The sequence below is a fragment of the Pan paniscus genome, chromosome 1 (assembly GCF_029289425.2).
Source record: "Pan paniscus chromosome 1, NHGRI_mPanPan1-v2.0_pri, whole genome shotgun sequence".
In the NCBI taxonomy this organism is placed as follows: Eukaryota; Metazoa; Chordata; class Mammalia; order Primates; family Hominidae; genus Pan; species Pan paniscus.
The window spans coordinates 214466996-214488102 of NC_073249.2; the positions used below are offsets into that span (position 1 = coordinate 214466996).

At 44.3% G+C, this 21107-nt stretch overlaps 1 protein-coding gene and 1 pseudogene across 6 annotated transcripts in view; one reads left to right on the forward strand and one right to left on the reverse strand.

Moving 5' to 3' along the window:
* Positions 1-4734: 4734 nt before the first annotated feature.
* The window catches only part of LOC134729813 (heterogeneous nuclear ribonucleoprotein C-like 2), a 30926-nt gene continuing 14553 nt past the window's right edge, over positions 4735-21107 (reverse strand). For 2 of the 6 annotated variants that reach the window (XM_063601823.1, XM_063601830.1), the window contains 3 exons: positions 18026-18274; positions 15981-17439; positions 4735-6453 (listed from right to left, as the gene is read on the reverse strand). In XM_063601823.1, coding sequence (XP_063457893.1) covers positions 5391-6272 — 882 coding nt within the window. In that variant the 5' untranslated portion in view covers positions 6273-6453; positions 15981-17439; positions 18026-18274 and the 3' untranslated portion in view covers positions 4735-5390. Of the gene's footprint in view, positions 6454-6664; positions 6756-14531; positions 17440-18025; positions 18275-21107 lie in introns of those variants that run through there. The other 4 variants (XM_063601836.1, XM_063601831.1, XM_063601825.1 and 1 more) reach the window with 3 other exon arrangements.
* Positions 16969-19789, forward strand: LOC134729812 (PRAME family member 2-like; annotated as a pseudogene).

The window sequence follows — 21107 nt, forward strand, 5'->3', positions numbered from 1 at the left end:
ATTATTCTTTGTCATATCTGCACCTGCATATTGCCAGTGAAAACCTGCAGGTCACATTAGGTAGACTTCCAAATTAATCATCTGTGGAAGGTCTTATGATTGGCTTACATCCTGTCCCTGAGTAAAGAATCTGATCTTGACTTCATGAGTGCCTGAGACTCTTCAAGTACTGATGAAGGCTTCACCCAGTGACACTGAGAAGGACACTGATTTGATTCTGATCGTGAAGTTTTGCTGGTTGTCTTGCAAGGAAAATATTTTTGCCTGTCATGTTGTCATCTAAAGTCAATGATTGTAACCTCTGTATTGTCCCTTCCAATGGAAAAAACAAAAACAAAAAAGCTCAACTCTATTAGAGCCTTGCCAGGATAAAACAAAAGAAAATTAAAAAAAAAAAAAAAAACAACTGATAGGAGGAGTCCCATTCCCTTCTTTCAACCTTTCTTATAAAAGCATTCCAACTTGTAACAGACTTTGGAAAACACTGATTTTGTCAGTGTGTGTCTTCCAAGTCGATCCTGACATTTAGCTTCCAATGAAGCTTTATTTAATTATTTCTGCCTCAACTGCCTTAACGTCTATTGACAACAGGTTGCACGGTAATGGTTGGAATTGGGGTGGGAAGAAAAAATATTTCTGTGTGTTTTATAAAGTAATCCTTGCATGCCATCTCCATTGAAGAAAGAATAGTTTCCTCTCCAAATATGTCCTGAGTATTGATGCATCCAATAAATAAAACTATTATTTCATACAGTAGAGCTATAGATGCATTCTATTTGCCTCTAGAGTTTCCAGTGAACCAGTGCCTAGTTTCAGTAAGTTCTCTGATTATTTGGCAGAGGGTAACATGGTCATGTTCTGACTCTATGTCTATGTTGATATCTATAGCATTCCCATCTACATAATGCGTGTCAAACCAAAGAGTTTGATTCCAGTGGGAGTCTGGAACACTATCTAGGTTAGACCCAGTTACACTAATGTTTTCTAGGCATAGAGATAAATTACCAGTAATGAAATCAATAATAGTCATAGGCCACCCATTTGCACCTAGAGCTTCTTCTCAGTACCAAGTCATTTAATTATCAATATTAACCAACCTTCCAAAGGAAGGATAACAAACCTTATCATGAAGTTAGCATCCTCAATTCCTACCCAACTGTGTATGAGAGCAGGTTCTACTATTATTTGTGATCCTTCCCTTTCATGTAAATGACTCCATAGCCAGCAATTGCTTTGGTTAGTGAGAGTGGCTACATTTTGAACAGGAGACCTTAGAAAGTGTTTGCTTTGAGTGGTGAAAGTACGTAACAATATAAAATACAGGTTTGAGAATTTTGTGTTAATACAAAACAAAACCAAGTCTCAGTCAATGGAAGAAGATCAAATGGAGTCTTGCTCCATTGTGTTGGAAAAGCTGTCTAACATGTGATGATGTCTGCTTCTAGGGAAGGCTTTTCCTCGGATATCCTTAAGTTTAAGTCATCTGGTACAGTCCCATCCAATGCTGTTCATGGGCAGATTTCCCTTGGTGTCATTTCTAAAGGATGCAATCTCCAAATGCTACGGCAGGAATATCTAAGCATCACTGAAAGCCTCCTTCACGTACTGGAAATAGTCTTTGAAATTCTGCATCAAGGTCTTGCAGTATTGATTCATATTGTTACTGAATGATGGGATCACTCTCTTAAGTGCATAGAACCCAATACTATGACACCATCTTTGAGAAAAGCAAAAAAGATTCGGCCTGGTGTGGTGGCTGACACCTATAATCCCAGCACTTTAGGAGGCCGAGGCAGGCAGATCCCGATGTCAGGGGTTCGAGACCAACCTGGCCAACATGGTGAAATCCCGCTTCTGCCAAAAATTCAAAAATTAGCTGGGTGTGGTGGTGTGTGCCTGTAATCCCAGCTACTTAGGTGACTGAGGCAGGAGAACCCCTTGAACCCGGGAGGCAGAGGTTGCAGTGAGCCAATGTAGCACCACTGTACTCCAGCCTGGGCAACAGAGACTCTGTCTCAAAAATAAATAATAATAATCCAATTTTCTTTGTCAGTTTAGCTAATTTTCGTTTAAAGATACCATTTGTTCACTCAACCTTTATAGAATACCAAGGATAATGAAGTTAATGCTAGTGTCATTGGATCTGTAAAATTTTATCTGTGTGATAACCTGCCCAGTAAACTGAATTCTCATACCATTAGAGATTTCTCCAGAATTGCCCCAGAAAGGAAACACATTTTATAATCACTTATTTGCTATGACTGCATCATCAGCCTTTTTAAAAAGGTAAGCTACAACTCATCCTGAAAATGGAAACACAATCACAAAAATTTTAGCCTTTTTACACGGCTCACTGTCATCACTGGTCCATGACAACCCCCTTTCTTGCAGCTATATATGTGTATGTCTACTTGTTCATATCTATATCTATATCTATCTGTTTCCTTTTATTACCATTATTCACTTCCACTCCCCTTTCCACATATAGCCACTCTACTCTTTGACCTAGCCTTGAATTTGCATGTGACCTTATATAATATAAGTATATGGAAAGTATATAGAATATATACTTGCATTTTTATGTGTATTTATTTTAATCCACATATATGCTATAGCGTAGGGTGCTAGAGAAGAGGGCCTCACAATTAATTGTCCAGTCCTGGACACTTTGGGGAGTGAGTGGACATGCTGTTATAATTATTATTAGTAGTATTTTTTGGAGATGGAGTCTTGCTCTGTGGCCAGGCTGGAGTGCAAAGGTGCTATCTTGGCTCAATGCAACCTCCACCTCTTGGGTTCAACTGTTTCTCCTGCCTCAGTCTCCCAAGTACCTGAGATTACAGGTGCCTACCACCACGCCCGGCTATTTTTTGTACTTTTAGTAGAAATGGAGTTTCTCCATGTTGGCCAGGCTGGTCTCGAACTCCTGATCTCAGGTGTTCCACCTGCCTCGGCTTCCCAAAGTGCTGGGATTACAGGTGTGAGCCACTGTGCCCAGCCTCTCACGTGCCTTTTTAAGTTGGTGGGAAAATGACACCCAGGTTAATTTATGGCCATTGTGGGAATTATTGGAAATCTTTAAGACTGTTTTTCTTACAAAACCACAATGGTAGGATTAAACAGTCTGAATGGGATGCTAGCATGTAGAGCCTTCTAAACTCTTTCTCTCCCTCTTTGAGGCATTTGGGATCTGCCTACTGATTACAATTAATTGGATTTTTTTTAACTGCTTGGTTAAGATTTTTTTTTTTTCCCGACAGAGTCTGACTCTGCTGCCCAGGCTGGAGTACAGCACTGGTGTGAGCATGGCTCACTGCAGCATCAATCTTCTGGGTTCAAGGGATCCTCCCACCTCAGCCACCCAAATAGCTGGGACTACAGATGCATGCCACTATGTGTAGGGAAAAGAGAGATCAGACTGTTACTGTGTCTATGTAGAAAAGGAAGACATAAGAAACTCCATTTTGACCTGTACCCTGAAGAATTGCTTTGCCCTGAGATGCTGCTAATCTGTAACTTTGCCCCAACCTTGAGCTCACAAAAACACGTGTTGTATGGAATCAAGGTATAAGGGATCTAGGGCAGTGCAGGATGTGCCTTGTTAACAATATGTTTACAGGCAATATGCTTGGTAAAATCATTGCCATTCTCCATTCTCGATAAACCAGGGGCACAATGCACTGTGGAAAGCCACAGGGACTTCTGTCCTGGAAAGCCGGATATTGTCCAAGGTTTCTCCCCATGTGATAGCCTGAGATATGGCCTCTTGGGATGGAAAAGACCTGACCATCCCCCAGCCCGACACCCGTGAAGGGTCTGTGCTGAGGAGGATTAGTAAAAGATTAAGGCCTCTTGCAGCTGAGATAAGAGGAAGGCCTCTGTCTCCTGCCTCCCCCTGGGAATGGAATGTCTCAGGATAAAACCCAATTGCAGATTTGTTCTATTCTGAGATAGGAGGAAAACTGCCCTGTGGTGTGAGGTGAGACATGTTGGCAGCAATGCTGCTCTGTTATTCTCTACTCCACTGAGATGCTTGGGTGGAGAGAAGCGTACATCTGGCCTACATGCAGATCCAGGCAGAGTACCTTCCCTTGAACTTATTTGTGACACACATTCCTTTTCTCACATGTTTTATGCTGAGCACCAGTCCCCTGGGCCCACTGTTCTTTCTCCATACTTTGTGTCTTATTTCTTTTCTCAGTCTCTCGTCCCACCTGATGCGATATACCCACAGGTGTGGAGGGGCTGCTCCTCTTCAACCATGCCCGTCTAATTTTTTAAAAAAGAGGCAGGGCATTGGTGGCTCACTGGTGTAATCTCAGCCCTTTGGGAGGCCAAGGCACGTGGATCACTTGAGGTTAGGAGTTCGAGACCAGCCTGGCCAACATGGTGAACCGCCGTCTCTACCAAAAATATAAAAATGAGCTGTGCATGGTGGCGGGTGGCTATAATCCCAGCTACTCAGGAGGCTGAGGCATGAGAATTGCTTGAGCCTGGGAGGTGGATGTTGGAGTGAGCTGAGATTGTGCCACTCCATTCCAGCCTGGGTAACAGAGTGAAACTCCATCCCACCCCTCAAAACAAATGTTTTGTAAAGATAGGGTTTTGCCATGTTGCCCAGGTTGGTCTCGAAGCCCTGGGCTCAAATGATCCTCCCGCCTTGGCCTCCCAAAGTGTTGTAGTTACAGGCATGGGTCACTGCTCCCACCAAGAACTTTTTTTCTTTAAATTGCTGGTTTAATAAGGACTTGTTTATTTTGAGGAAAAAGGTCCCAAACATGAAGCTGTTCACAAAAATAACCCACAGTATCAACTTTAGAAAACATGTTTGAAGACTATAACACCAATTATGTTTCTGAGGATGCATTTGACATGCCTGCCAACTCTCATTCACAAAAATACATTGTTAGATTTTTGTTGAACTGCCCCACACAGCACACTAATATGGGGTGTAACACACATACTTCTAACTCCAAGCTGCTATCAGGAGCTACTCAACTCAATGAGATTGCCTTTGCAGTTAGGGAAGCAACTACTGAACTTATGTATGAAAGAAAAGAACTGTATTCCCTGCATAAAAAGAAATTATTTTGGAGACAGTTGATAAAAACCATACATCCTTTTTACTGTTAAGTCATAAAGAGGTATCTAAATTAAAAGCAAAAATTACAGGGTAAGACTTAGGAAAACTACTAGGGGTGTCAAGGGAAGTGAAAATGGGACTAGGTGCAGGGCAATATGAATTAATGAATGTGGGAAGGACAAGGATGGGGAGAACAGTAAGCATGTGCTGAAGATACTAAGGGAGAGGATCTGGTGAAAAATTTGTTGTTAGACAAGCTCCTAGGTAAAGAAACAATGGGATAAGATTTCTCAACCCCACTATGTGCTTAAGAGTCATCCTGGCCATTGGTGCTGTCTCTGTTATCCTCTCCTTCCTCAGCCTCTTTTACATTATTCTTGATCAACTCTAGCTGGTTGTCCCCCTGATCTTCATTATCATCATCATCCAGTGGGTCCCCCTCCTCAGCAGAGTCATCTGCACCCCCCTCAGACTCCATCTTCACATGAGTCTCATCGTTCTTCATGGAGCTACTGCTCTGCTCCTCTTCTGACTTAGCATTTTTCACCTCTACCTCTTGTTTGCTCTGTTCCTTTTCAATTTTTTCCAGGTTTTCCAGGAGAGAATCCACTTTCTCTTTTATCTGGGTCAACTCCTGCTTAATGGCCTGAAGGTCATCTCCTTTCAGCTTTCCAGACTTGGAAGATCCCCGCTTTCCACTCTGAGAATTGAAGCCACTTTTGCCCCTTCGTGAGGTGTTTCCTGATACGCGCTGACGTTTCGAGGGCACTACAGCCAGAGCAATGGGAGGAGGAGGAGGTACACGTGCTGGGAAACTGTACATCCCATCATAATAATGCCGTTGAAAGCCATAGTCCAAGTCAAAAGAGGAGCCGTACATCTCTGCTGCTGATCGTTTCACACCTGCGTTTCCTCGGTTCACTTTTGGCTCTGCAGCCAGGTTAATATCTACAACCTGGTCAGCAATCATTCTGCCATCCTCTCCTGCTACAGCAGCCCGGGCATTTTTCTCCTTATCATATTGAACGAAGGCAAAGCCCTTATGAACAGAGCAGCCCGCAATTTTGCCATACTTGGAAAAGATCGCCTCCACATCCGATTTCTTGACAACAAGAGTGTTGAGATTCCCAGTGAACACACGGGAGTTCATGGAGTGAGGATCCATCTTGTTGGTAACGTTGCTGGCCATTGTGTTGGATGATAAGGTTTCTCCAAAAGCCAAAAACAGGAGGCGGGAGGGAGAAGAGATTCGATTCTAAGTCTCCTACTGCCGGGTTCTACGTGGAGAAGTTGACTGCAGCTCGAGGCCAGAAATGCAGCCAAAACAGCTCAGTCTTCCTCTCTTCACAAAATGGCTCCCAACAAGAATTCTGAAATGACGTAAAGAAAAGCACAATCAACATTTTTGAAATAAAGACAAAATTGCATTCAGAAAAAAAATCAAAGCTTGAAACTGGTCATATGAAAAAAAGAAAAAAAGACAGGATATAGTTCTGTGCCGTCGTAGGCTGCACTGTCACCATTCTACATCGGCTGACTGTAGGTCAGATGGGAGTGTCCTTACAGAAATTAGTGACTTACCAGATCTGGATGTAGTTTAGAATGTGCTCAGACCTCAGGAAGAGCCAAGCAGGAACTCCAGGCTTGAAGACTTTGAGTCTGTCCTGTGGGTCTTTAGAAGCTTTTATTGACCTTTCTCATCACAACTCCCACCCACGCCCCTCCCCATATCCGCTGCTAGCTTCCAATCAAAAAGCGATATCTGGTTGCATTTCTGAAGCTCCACTCAGTTAATCCTGATTGGGTTTTTGGCTGTCCGAAGACTAATGGATTGAACCAGATATCCATTCATATCACATATGCATATTCATTTCATGAATTAAGAAATTGACAGCGTTAGGGATACAGTGGAAGTCAAGAATTCATTCACTCAAGGCCAGGTGAGGTGGCTCACACCTGTAATCCCAGCACTTTGGGAGGCCAAGGTAGGTGGATCACGGGAGGTCAGGAGTTCAAGACCAGCCTGGCCCACATGGTGAAACCCTGTCTCTACAAAAATAGAAAAGTTAGCCAGGCACGATGGTGGCTGCCTGTAGTCCAGCTACTCATGCGGCTGAGGTGGGAGAATCCCTTGAACCCTGGAGGCTGAGTTTGCAGTGAGCCGAGATTACACCATTGCCCTCCTGACTGGGTGACAGAGGGAGATTTTGTCAAAAAAAAAAAAAAATGCATTCATTCATGAAATCCACAAACACTGATGGAATTTTACTGATATGTTGCCTTCATGTCCTGAGTGTGAGGCAGGGAAGGGGTTGATCTGTTCCAGATATTAGACAGAAAAATAAAACCTGAAAGTAGTGTTGTGGGGAGATCTTTGGCCACATCAAAATTATAAAAATGCTTTCTAGTTAAAACAGCTTTATAAAAACAGAGGAGTCATCCCTACAAAATAAGAATAAAAATCTCCATGTATGGAATGGTCTTGTGGGTTTTATATCACCTAAGGTAGCAGTTTATTCCCTCGTGCTGGTGGAAGAGAGGTGCCGCTCAGGGCGTGAGTGGTCTCAGTGCTTAGGTTAAGGCTTCTTTGGAAGAAATTGAAACGATACCTATAAACTTTATAAATTTAATCAGTGAAGAAGGGAGGGGGAGAAACAAAAATAAACCAAGCTTGCAGTGCATTCAGCATTCACCATGAGGTCAGCTTGCTCTCTGACCTTCTTCCTCATGGTTGCTGGCAGCCTACTGTCCCCAAATCATTTAGACCTTAGATTACAGTTCCCCTTAACTGCCCTGCAGACAACAATTTAAGCCTTGTAAAACATTAACTTTTTCATTTGAGATATTCTTACGTTCTGCATGTCAGTGAAAGTACAGATGCCAGCTGATCTGAAGGGCTCTGCAAGGCACCAACTCACCAAAGAATGCAGTTTTGACATCCTGATGACTTCATCCCTCTTAACTCTATATCAACTTTCCAGCCCCTTGCTATCCAGGATCCACTGGAAACCCTCAGTACTCCTTGGGGAGATGAATTTGAGGATCTCCTCCTAGCTTCTCATTTAGCCACCCTGTGATCATTAAACTCTCTGCTGCAAACACTGCTGTCTCAAAATATTGGTAAGCTACTGTGCAGCAGGCATAGGAATCTGATGGTCCTGTAACAAAATCATGTCAAAATTGCAAAGGGAAGTGAGGGTAGAGGATGGGCTTGGTTGAGCTTGGTGTTTTAATGGGATCCTGGGAGTGAACCAAGACTTGGTAAACATGTTGGGGGTTACTGAGGGGGTGGAGGAGGAATCTATCCAACATTTCACTGATGCCCCTTTGGTTTTGATTATTAGGACCAAGGATGGGTCTTTCAAAACAATTTATATAATCCTCCTTATTTTTCCTTTCAAAACCTTCGTCTTCTATTTTTCTCCCAAAATAATCTCACATCCATTCCCAATGCTTTGCTCATTTCAGGATAAACATCTTTTTTTTTTTTTTTCTTACATAGTCTCCTTCTCTGTTAAGTAGACCATATATTTTGTTGCCACAAAATGTCATTTGGACTGCTTCAAACACAGGAGTTTTCTGAACTTCATGTGAAACACCTCCTCAGAAATATTTTCCTTACTCCAAGAGATTTGCTGATATATCAGGTTGGGGTGTAACCTGGATATGGCAGCCCTGGTACCACCAACTCTGTACCAAAGTCTACATTGATCTGGATCTCAGCTTCTCCATTTTTTATTTAAGGGTATTACAGAAAATAATTTACCAGAGAGTTATTTGAAGTTCCATCAATATGGAGCCATCAGAAATGTTCTCTATCCAGGTTCGGTGGCTCGTGCCTGTAATCCTATCACTTTGGGAGGCCAAGGCCGGAGGATAACCTGAGGTTGGGTGTTGGAGACCAGCCTGACCAACACAGAGAAACCATGTCTCTACTAAAAATACAAAATTAGCTGGCTGTAGTGGCACATGCCTGTAATCCCTGCTACTTGGGAGGCTGAGACAGTAGAGTCACTTGAACCCGGGAGGTGGAGGTTGCAGTGGGCTGAGATTGTGCCATTGCGCTCCAGCCTGGGCAACAAGAGTCTGGGACACCACCTAGATTAGACCCAGTTACACTAATGTTTCCTATGCATAGAGATAAGTTACCAGTAATGAAATCAATAATAGTCATAGGCCACCCATTTGCATCTATAGCTTCTTCTCAGTGCCGAGTCATTTAATTATAAATATTACCCAACCGTGTGTGAGAGCAGGTTCTACTATTAGTTGTGATCCTTCCCATTCATCTAAATGACTCCATAGCCAGCAATTGCTTTGGTTAGTGACAGTGGCTAAATTTTGAACAAGAGACCTTAGAAAGTGTTTGCTTTGAGTGGTGAAAGTACGTAACAAAATAAAATGTAGGCTTGATCATTTTGTGTTAATACAAAACAAAACCAAGTCTCAGTCAATGGAAGGAGATCGAATGGAGTTTTGTTCCATTTTCTTAAAAAAGCTGTCTACCATGTGATGATGTCTGCTTCTAAGAAAGGCTTTTTTCCTTGGTTATCCTTAATTTTAAGTCACCTGGTATGGTCTCATCCAATGCTGCTCATGGGCAGATTTCCCTTAGGGCCATTTTAAAAGACACAATCTCCAAATGATAGGGCATGAAGGTCCAATCATCATCGAAAGCCTCCTTCACCTACTGGAAATAGTCTTTGAAAGGTCTCGTGGTACTGAGTTATATTGTTACTGAATGATGAGCTCACTCTCCTAAGTGCATAGAACCCAATACTACACCACCATGGTTTGAGAAAAGCAAAAAAGGCTGGGCACGGTGGTTCGTGCCTATAATACCAGCACTTTAGGAGGCCGAGGGAGTCAGATCACAAGGTCAGGAGTTTGAGACCACTTGGACAACATGGGAAAACCCTGTCTCTACTAAAAATACACAAATTAGCTGGTGTGGTGATCCATTCCTGTAATCCCAGCTACTCGGGAGGCTGAGTCAGAAGAATGGCATGATCCTGGGAGGCAGAGGTTGCAGTGAGCTGAGATTGCACCTCTGCAGTCCAGCCTGGGTGACAGGGCAAGACTCCATTTTGGGAAAAAATTAAAAATTATTAGGAGTTAACTGGGCTGGGCACAATGGCTCATGCCTGTAATCCCAGCACTTTAGGAGGCCGAGGCGGGCAGATCACAAGGTCAGGAGTTCCAGACCAGGCTGACCAATATGGTGAAACTCCCTCTCTACTAAAAATACAAAAATTAGTCAGGCATGGTGATGCACGCCTGTAATCCCATCTACTGGGGAGGCTGAGGCAGGAATCACTTGAACCCGGAAGGCCAAGTTTGCACTGAGCTGAGATCATGCAACTGCACTCCAGCCTGGGCAACAGAGCAAGACTCTGTCTCAAAGAAAAAAATAAAAATAAAAATAAAAAATAGTTAACTGACAGGGAGACAGGAGACAAGTTCCAAGCCTGTCTCCCCAATCTGGAGATAGTGGAGCAAGCTCACATGGCCTTTCCAACTGGTTTCAGGTGATGCCAATTCAAACAGTCAGCCAGGCTGTGTTAACAGTTAAGAGGTTAAACCTTTTTCCCATCGGACATGCCTGAGCAATTTAGGCTTTGCAACTTAAGCAATGGTTAATCCGTTGGAGTTGAACCCCTGATTACACGGTCAGAGCTAAAATGTGCAGGGGATACATGAGGTTCTATTATCAAAGGCATAGGTTCTCCAGTAAATACTTTATGATCAGTGCTTCTGATTGTAGTTGGTGAAAAAAAATACCTTATGAGGGGTCTGGCTGTATTTTCCCATGGGGTGGTAAAAATTATATTAAAGTAATCCAGTCTTCCTAGGCGTGGTGGCTCACACCTGTAATCTCAGCACTTTGGGAGGCTGAGGCTGGCGGAACACTTGAAGCCAGGAGTTGACCAGCCTGGGCAACATGGTGAAACCCCATTATCTACTAAAAATACAAAAATTAGCTGGGTGTGGTGGCATGCCTGTAATCCCAGCTACTTGGGAGGCTGAGGCATGAGAATTACTTGAACCCAGGAGGCAGAGGTTGCAGTGAGCTGAGATAGCACCACTGTACTCCAGCTTGGGCATCAGAGACTCTGTGTCAAGTTTCTCCAGAGGTGCACCAGAAATGAAACACATTTTATAATCATTTATTCACTATGACTATGCCATCAGCCTTTCTAAAAAGGTAAGCTACAACCCATCCTGAAAATGGACACACAATCACAAAAATTGTAGCCTTTTTACATGGCTCACTGTCATCATTGGTCCATGACATTCCCTTTTCTTGCCGCTATGTGTGTGTATGTCTACATATTCATATCTATATCTACACCTATTTTTTATTACCATGATTCACTTCCACTCCCCTTTCCATAGATAGCCACTCTACTTTTTGACGTAGCCTTGAATTTGCATGTGACCTCTTAGAATATAAGTATATAGAAAGTATATGGAATATATACTTGAACTTTGTATGTGTATTTATATTAATCCACATATATGCTATAGTGTAGGGTGCTACAGAAGAGGGCCTCACAATTAATTGTCCAGTCCTAGACACTTTGGAGAGTGAATGGACATGCTGTTATAATTAATTATTTTTTTTTGGAGATGGAGTCTCACTCTGTCGCCAGGCTGGAGAGCAATAGTTCCATCTTGGTTCACTGCAAACTCTGCCTCCTGGATTCAAGTGATTCTCCTGCCTCAGCCTACCGAGTACCTGGGATTACAGGTGTCCACCACCATGCCCAGCTATTTTTTGTATTTTAATAGAGAGATAGTTTTGCCACTTTGGTGAGGCTGGTCTCGAACTCCTGACCTCAGGTGATCCGCCCACCTCACCTCAGGTGATCCACCCACCTCAGCCTCCCAAAGTGCTGGGATTACAGACGTGAGCCACTCCACCGGGCCTTGTTATAATTAAGATTTTCAGAATGACAGGGGTGTATGAAGGCTTATAATCAACTTTACCATAGACCTTGGTCTCTCACCTAAGTTTGTAACTAATATATTTTTCAAATATAATAACAATAAAAATATCCTTGCTTGCCCTATGTCAAATCCAGCTCGAAGTACTTAAATAGATTAACTTATAACACTCTGTGAAGTCAATATTGATATTATCCCATTTTATATGTGAATGAGCTAAGGCACAGAGAGGTTAAGTAAGTTGGGTAAGACCACAGAGCCATTGGCCACTGAGCCAGTTTTTTTTTTTGGGACGGAGTCTCGTGCTGTCGCCCAGGCTGGAGTGCAGTGGCGCGATCTCGGCTCACTGCAAGCTCTGCTTCCCAGGTTCACTCCATTCTCCTGCCTCAGCCTCCCGAGTAGCTGGGACTACAGGTGCCTGCCACCATGTCTGGCTAATTTTTGCATTTTTAGTAGAGATGGGGATTCACCGTGTTAGCCAGGATGGTGCTGAGCCAGTTTTGAACTTAAATTAAACAGTCTGGATCTGCTGGATCTGGAGTCTTTACTACTAACCAAAATACCTACGTGCCTTCAAATCCTAAGGTGCTGAGGGTCTTACCTTGTTTCATATCTCAGTAGGAAGGGAGCTAATGTTTATCCATTACATCTGATGTTTAATGCAAGTTTTTAGCACAACATTTCATTTTCCAAAATATGCTATGATAAATTTAATTTGATTTTTCTTCAATTCCTTTCTGCATTTTGTAGGAACCTTGCTTTTCCCCCTTTAGTTTGTCAGTATGCTGAATTACACTTCGATTTTTCTGTGATTGGCTGGCATTCCTGGAATGGCCATTATATATCACTATATGGTTTTCTTTCTTTCTTTTTTTTTTTTTTTGAGATGGAGTTTCACTCTTGTTGCCCAAGCCGAAGTGCAATGGCACGATCTTGACTCACTGCAACCTCCACCTTCTTGGTTCAAGCGAATCTCCAGCCTCAGCCTCCTGAATTGCTGGGATTACAGGCATGCGCCACCACGCCTGGCTAATTTTGTATTTTTAGTAGGGATGGGGTTTCTCCATGTTGGTCAGGCTGGTCTCGAACTCCAGACCTGAGGTGATCCACCTGCCTCAGCCTCTCAAAGTGCTGGGATTGCAGGCATGAGCCATGGAGCCTGGCCTGTCTATCACTTTCTAATGCAGTGTTGCATTTAGTTAGCTGGTAATTTATTAAGTACTTTTTTCTGGCTGACCGTGGTGGCTCATGCCTGTTTGCCAATCATTTGCTGCCAGAACATGGGCAGGTTTTTCTCTGGCCAAGTCTCAGGTTTATCAGGTTAGAAATGGGGAAAATAGCAACATGCCTTAGATTCTCCATGAGGAAGAGCTGAGGTCCGGGATGATCGGTACCAGCCGTCTGTTGTGCCTCGTGGATGCTCAGTGAACACAGATTCTCACAACCATTATTGGTGCTGAGCTCACCCTCAGCCTCAGGTTGACAAAGTGGGGCGTGGGAAGTAGAAGCCTCACTGGGCTCAGGTGATCCTCCCACCTCAACTTCTCGGGCAGCTTGGCCTACAGGTGCACACTGCCTCCCCCCGGCTAATATCTTGTATTTGTATTAGAGACAGGGTCTCATCACATTGCCCATATTCCTCACAAATTCCTGAGCTCTAGCACTCTGCCTTTCTTGGCTTCCCAAAGGGCTGGGATTGGAGGCCTGAGCTTGCTTGCTTTCCCTTCCCAAGTGTGGCCCCGATCTTCTCTCTGGCCTCTGCTCCAGCTCACATTCTCAGATTCCATCTTTGCAAGCTGGTTTTCTGAGAGGAGCCCATCATTTTTGTGGGTAAACACCCTTTACCTTCTAGTAGGGCCAAGACTATACCTGCCCCCTGTGTTCTCAAAGCCAATGTTATGGTTTAAGAGTCTGACCTATCTCTTTTGATGATTCTCCTTTGAATTTCTGAACTCAATCTAGGGTGTGTGAGATGGCTGATGCCTGTAATCCCAGCACTTTGGGAGGCTGAGGTGGGGAGATCACTTGAGGTCAAGAGTTCGAGACCAGCCGGGCCAACATGGTGAAACCCCATCTCAACTAAAAATACAAAAATTAGTGGGGCATGTTGGAGCGCACCCATAATTCCCAGCTACTCGGGAGGCAAGGTGAGAAAATCGCTTGAACCCAGCAGGTTGAGGTTGCAGTGAGCTGAAATCATGCCACTGCACTCCAGCCTGGGTGACAGATGTTGGCCCAGTCTGAAAATCAAACAATCAATAAATAAACTCAATCTTGACAAAGGACTTTGAGTCCTGACATCTAGATGCCCACAAGATAACCACCATGTTTTACATTGTCTTGTTTCCTTTGCAGGTTCCCATTAGAAAACCTAGTCTCATTCCGCTCAGTTCGCACCTCACTTGGTCATTTTGTGCTGATTTCCTTCAGTGAAGCCTTGACTTAGTCTTGAGATAGATCACACCCTCAGTGGTTCCTTTCTTCTACCTGAATGTGCATATGATCTGCTATGTTAGATAGCATAAAACCGAGGTGACCATTCGATATACACAGCTTTTTATTCTGTTTTCTTGGGAATGACATCACTATCTTCTTCAGGCTGTTGTAGCTCTGAAACATTTTGACAATTTTGATGTGGCCAAACATCCTCCAATAAGGACACCTTTAGGTTTTTTTTTTTTTTGTTCTAATATCAGGAACAGATTAATCCCTTCCCTGTATCACTATGAAAGTCATCTATTAACCAAACTTCATCAGTATTTGGGGAATAAATGAATGAATGAGTTTTGGACTTTCACTCTATTATTTATTCTTTTACTTCCATAAATCTGTGTCTAATTCAATCAGTTGGTCAGAAGAAAGCTGAAAACTCAATCAGGATTAACTGGGTGTGACTACAAGATCTAATCAGGTATCACATTCTGATTGGAAGCTGGTGATTGAGAAGGGAAGGGTGGGGTTAGAAAGGTCTATAAAAGCTCCTGAGGGTACCCAGAAGAGACCCACAGCACTCATTCCTGGAGCTACTGCTTGGTTCTCTGAGAGGTCCCAGAACTCTGCAAAGTGAGTCCAGCGTTGGTAAGTCACCACCTGCTTAGGGTCATGCCCATCTGATCAGCAGCCAGCCAGTCAGGGACGGTGACACACATCCCAAAGTGGCACACAATATTTTTCTGTCTGTTTCATGAGATGAACAGATTTAGGCTTTCATTTTTTCTCTAAATGTAGTTTTGTCTTCATCCATCAGATTGTGATTTGTGCTTGGTTTTTGTCATTTTAAAATTCTTATCGAAGCAGGTTTTTAAAAAATATATTAAAAATTTACAGTGAGATGAATTTTTATTTCTTGACGTTTGAAGTTATTTGTTTTTGTGCCCTTCAATTACAGTTCATAGACTTGGTGTTATTGTGATTCTACAAGTGTGCTTTCATTTTCATAAAATCCTTAAAGGTATCCCACACACCAATCTCAAGAGTGCAGTTTTGCTCAGATCGTGGGATTTATTTTTGCCTCTAGGATCCATCAAAAAGTGGTTAATTGTGAGTATGTGGAAGTGATGTCTATAGGAACCTTCATCTTAGAGTTACAGTGCTCTAGAATAGCATGGTAGCACTTTTACAGTTTCTGGTTAATTTTTTTTTTTTGAGATGGAGTTTCCCTATTGTTGCCCAGGCTGGAGTGCCATGGTGTGGTTTGGCTCACTGAAATTTCTGCTTCTAGTTGCATGTGATTCTCCTGCTTCAGCCTCCTGAGTAGCTTGGATTATAGGCACTCACCACCATGCCCAGCTAATTTTTGTATTTTTAGTAGACACGGGGTTTTGCCATGTTGGCCATGCTGGCCTCAAACTCCTGACCTCAGGAGATCTGCCCACCTCAGACTCCCAAAGTGCTGGGATTACAGGAGTGAGCCAGCATGCCCAGCTACAGTTAGCATTTCTATACATACCTTCCAAATGCTGTGGAATACCATCACACCACTTTTACAGTTCCAGTGAATTAGTTTGTTTTTTTCTGCGATGTACTCTGAGTGTGTCACCCAGACTGGAGTGCAAGGCCCTGAGCTGGGCTCCCTGGAAACTCTGCCTCTGGGCTTCAAGTGATTCTCCTTCCTCTGCCTCCAGAGTAGCTAGGATTACAGTCATGCATGACCACACCTGGGTAATATTTAAATTAATTAATTTATCAATTTGTTTATTTTTGAGTCAGAGTCCAACTCTGTCACCCAGGCTGGAGTGCAGTGGTACGATGTCGGCTCACTGAAACCTCTGCCTTCTGGAGTCAAATGATTCTTAATTTTTGTATATTTAGTAGAGACATGGTTTCATTATGTAGGCCCAGGCTGTTCTCGAACTCCTGACCTCAAGTGATCTGCCTGCCTTGGTGTCCAGCAGTGTTGGGATTACAGACATGAGCCACAGCACCTGGTCCATTTCTGGTAGAAAATTTTCAAAATAAAAAATAATGGCATCGATTTTAGGGAGTCCCTTTAGCGTTCCCCCAGCATGTTCATGGTGTGAACTGAGAATGGAGGCTGTCTGGGCCCACGGGACACTCTCATTCTCACTGCTTTAGGGTGGTAAGTGACAAGAAATTTTTCCTCAAAGAGGTAGAGCTTGGATTTCAGGATCCTCAGTGGCACTGTCCAGTGGTTCTGGGATTCAGTGGAGCGAAGGATGAAAATTAATGGGTCAATGGTCTCTTTGACCCCTCCCTCCTTGGTGTTTGGAAGATACTCTTCCTGGTACCAGCAGAAGCAGAAGTATAGATGTGAGGCCACCAAGCACAGTGGAATTGGGGTAAAGTAGTAATTTTTCTACCTCTACCAGAGCAATGATATTGGTCCTAGGAGAAGATGAGGTGATTGTGTTTGCCCTGAGAGTGACACATTTTCCCTGGATTTGTCTTCTAGAGATTTTTCTTGCAGATCCATCAGTATGAGGATCCAGGCCCCACCGAGACTCCTGGAGCTGGCAGGGCAGAGCCTGCTAAGAGACCAGGCCTTGGCCATCTCTGCTGTGGAGGAGCTGCCCAGGGTGCTCTATCTCCCACTCTTCATGGAGGCCTTCAGCAGGAGACACTTCCAGACTATGACGGTGATGGTGCAGGCCTGACCTTTCACATGCCTCCCTCTGGGATTGCTGATGAAGATGCTTCATCTGGAGCCGTTGAAAGCATTGCTGGAAGGGCTTCATAGGCTGCTTATACAGAAGGATCGCCCCAGGTGAGGTGACCCAGGAGGGCTGGTAGATAGGGCTTAGGTGTCCAGGGAAAGAACAGCAGGGTCAGGCAGAGAAGTAACCCAAGTGTGGCCCAGAGTCTTCTGATGGTGTTGGTGAGGAAACTCAGGGAGGCTTTGGCCATTGTCCAGATCCTCAGAGAAAGGACTGCTCACCATACAGGGTCCACTGTGGGAACAGAAACCGGCCTTTACTCAGTGGAAGGTAAAGGGAATAGAAGTGGGGACCAGTCAGAATCCAAAGGGAAAAGGGACCAAGAAAAGACAGAGAGAACAGGGAGCACCGAGGACAGGAGCAGCTGATGTATGGGATGAGAATGAAAGCAAAGGTCAGGGATGGGTCCTTCTAAATTCTGAGCCTCTCCTTTACTTTACCCACAGGAGGTGGAAACTTCAAGTGCTGGATTTGCGGGATGTTGATGAGAATTTCTGGGCCAGATGGCCTGGAGCCTGGGCCCTGTCCTGCTTCCCAGAGGCCATGAGTAAGAGGCAGACAGCAGAGGACTGTCCAAGGATGGGAGAGCACCAGCCCTTAAAGGTGTTCATAGACATCTGCCTCAAGGCAATACCCCAGGATGAATGCCTGAGATACCTCTTCCAGTGGGTTTACCAAAGGAGAGGTTTAGTACATCTGTGCTGTAGTAAGCTGGTCAATCATCTAACGCCAATTAAATATCTCAGAAAGTCATTGAAAATAATGTGCACATGTACCCTAAAACTTAAAGTATAATAATAAAAAAAAGAAAATAATATACCTGAATAGTATTGAGGAGCTGGAAATTCACAACACGTGCTGGCCACATCTGATAAGAAAGCTTCGTTGTTACCTGAAGGAGATGAAGACTCTTGGCAAACTCGTTTTCTCCAGGTGCCATCATTACACGTCAGATAATGAACTCGAAGGACGGTTAGTCGCCAAATTCAGCTCTGTGTTCCTCAGGCTGGAACACCTCCAGTTGCTTAAAATAAAATTGATCACCTTCTTCAGTGGGCACCTGGAACAGCTGATCAGGTGAGAAAGGATTGTGCACTTTGTATGCAGACCACAGCACAGACTTGTTCTGTTACAGCAAACACTAGAAGGCATGTACTGTGTGCCAGCCAGTGGCAACGTCACAGTGAAGGGGACACCAGAATGTCAACACATTGTCCCATTCAGTGTTCCATGTTCTGGAGTGGCTATCACAGGATCACTGAAATAAGGGCAGAGGGGTCACCTGGGGTAGAAGCTAGAGAGGGACATCATGTACAAGCTAGTTAGTGGGGGTTTCAGCTCTATTGGGGGTGCACGTGTGAATTTCCTGTTACAAAGTGTGTTTCAAGTTGATATGATGTCAAAGAGATAATAGAGGAGGGTATGAAAGGAGGGAAAGCGCATCATCCTGTCCATTTCACAATAGAAAGTCTGTCCTCACCAGCTTAGTGATCACGAATGATCCTGTCTCTAATTCCCTGTCTGTAAAAGGTTGTTTTGAACTCCAGGAAAGGTAATTGACATGGGAAATGTGTGCTTCAGGGATGGAGGTGAGGGAGTAGGCATGAGAGTGGTAAAAAGTGACAGTTGGTTTGCAGATGCAGGCATGTCAGGGAGCCCCTGCCGACATGTAGCCCTAGCTGATGTCCCTAGACCTTGCTGAGTTGAGTTCTTTGTGCACATCTCCCACCGGGTACCTGTGGCCCAGAGATGAAGTTTTCTGCTAAAAGATGAAAAAAAAAAAGGCTTTAGAGATTTTATGGCCTTGAACCAATCACACAAGCAATGGTGAAAGGGCTGAGGCTAAAATGGGACAGCCCCTGAACGATCAGGGTCCTCATGATGCAGCAACTTGCATGAGGACCATCATCAGATGGTGGCAACAAACTTGTGTTTGGTTGAAGCAGGTATTTTCCTTGAGGTTATTCCCCACTACCTTCATCTAACTGGTACCATTGCCCAGAACTAACTTCTTGATCTCCACAGGTGCCTCCAGAACCCCTTGGAGAACTTGGAATTAACTTGTGGCAACCTATTGGAAGAGGATGTGAAGTGTCTCTCCCAGTACCCAAGCCTCGGTTACCTAAAGCATCTGAATCTCAGCTACGTGCTGCTGTTCCGCATCAGTCTTGAACCCCTAGGAGCTCTGCTAGAGAAAATTGCTGCCTCTCTCGAGACCCTCGTGTTGGAGGGCTGTCAGATCCACTACTCCCAAGTCAGTGCCGTCCTGCCTGGCCTGAGCCACTGCTCCCAGCTCACCACCTTCTACTTTGGCAGAAATTGCATGTCTATTGACGCCCTGAAGGACCTGTTGCGCCACACCCGTGGGCTGAGCAAGTTAAGCCTGGAGACATATCCTGCCCCTGAGGAGAGTTTGAATTCCTTGGTTCGTGTCATTTGGGAGATCTTCACCCCACTTCGGGCTGAGCTGATGTGTACACTGAGGGAAGTCAGGCAGCCCAAGAGAATCTTCATTGGCCCCACCCCCTGCCCTTCCTGTGGCTCATCACCGTCTGAGGAACTGGAGCTCCATCTTTGCTGCTAGGGAAGGCGTGCCCAGTGGGGTAGAGAAATCCAAAGTTCTCTTCCAGGCACTTGGACACTAAAATCTACTATGTAGGTGCAAACTATTTTTCTCTTTTCTTATTTATTTCATTTTTAAATAATTCCAAAATTTTTATTAAAGACAATTTGAGACAGGGTTTCTCTGTGTTGCTCTGGGATCCTCCTGCCTCCGCTGGGCTTATGGGATCCTCCTGCCTCAGCTTCCTAAAGTGCTGGGATTACTGGCGTGAGTGACTGTGTCCAGGCCACATGCAACTTAAAGGAGGCACAGGGAAGTGCTCAGTGTGAGGGAAAAAAACATAACAGCAGGGGGCAAGGCTGGAGGAAAATGTTGAGGTGACATGAATGAGAACTTCAGGGACCCGTGTCCTACAGAGTCGGAAAGAGAAGCTAAAGTTCTACAGTGATGAGAATGTTATCCCTGCAAGGATGGTTACCAAGGAATATCAGAAATAAAGAGCCCCTGAATGAAAACTTTTAACCTGTTGTAGCAATTTATCCACCAGAAATATCTAGTTATTGAGTTACTGATGGAAAAATAATGAAATACTACTTTGTCTGTGATTGAGTTTCAGCTGTAGAACATCAAAGCAACCAAATAAAATTTGATCATTTTAAGTATTTCCCACCCATTCTTGTTCTTTGTTTTGTTTTGGAGACAAAATCTCAGTTCGTCATTTAGGCTGGAGTGCAGTGGTGCAATCTGGGCTCATTGCAATCCTTTCCTTCAGGGCTCAAGTGATTCTTGTGCCTCAACCACTCAAATAGCTGGGACTGCAGGCACGTTCCACCAAGACTGGCTGATTTTTGTATTTTTAATAGAGATGGGGTTTTTCCATGTTGATCAGCCTGGTCTGAAGATCCTGGCTTCGAGTGATCCACTGACCTTGGCCTCCCAAAGCGCTGGGAAAACAGGCATACAGATGATCTCCACCCATTCTTTACTTCTCTTCAGTCATCAGTTTTTTTCTTACTTTTTTGCCCAAGGGGAGCAGCTTGGTCAGGCACGAAGGGATGGGCAGAGAGGGGCCCCAAGGAGAAGATAGGAATGGGGTGGTGCCACGCTCTCACAAGATGTGCGGATGCCAGGCCCAGAAGGCATAGCTGGGGCCATCCATCAGGGGGCCAGGGTGAGAAGCAGAAATGGCACCTGCTTCAAGGACCTGGCCAGCTATCTGGCCACTGTGCCCATCCTGCTAACAGTGTCAAGCTCCCAGGTCTTGAAGGGAGGTTCTATGCGGAACCACCCCATGCTGTGTTTCCGAGATCCGCCCCCCATAGGGGTGACCAGCCCGATT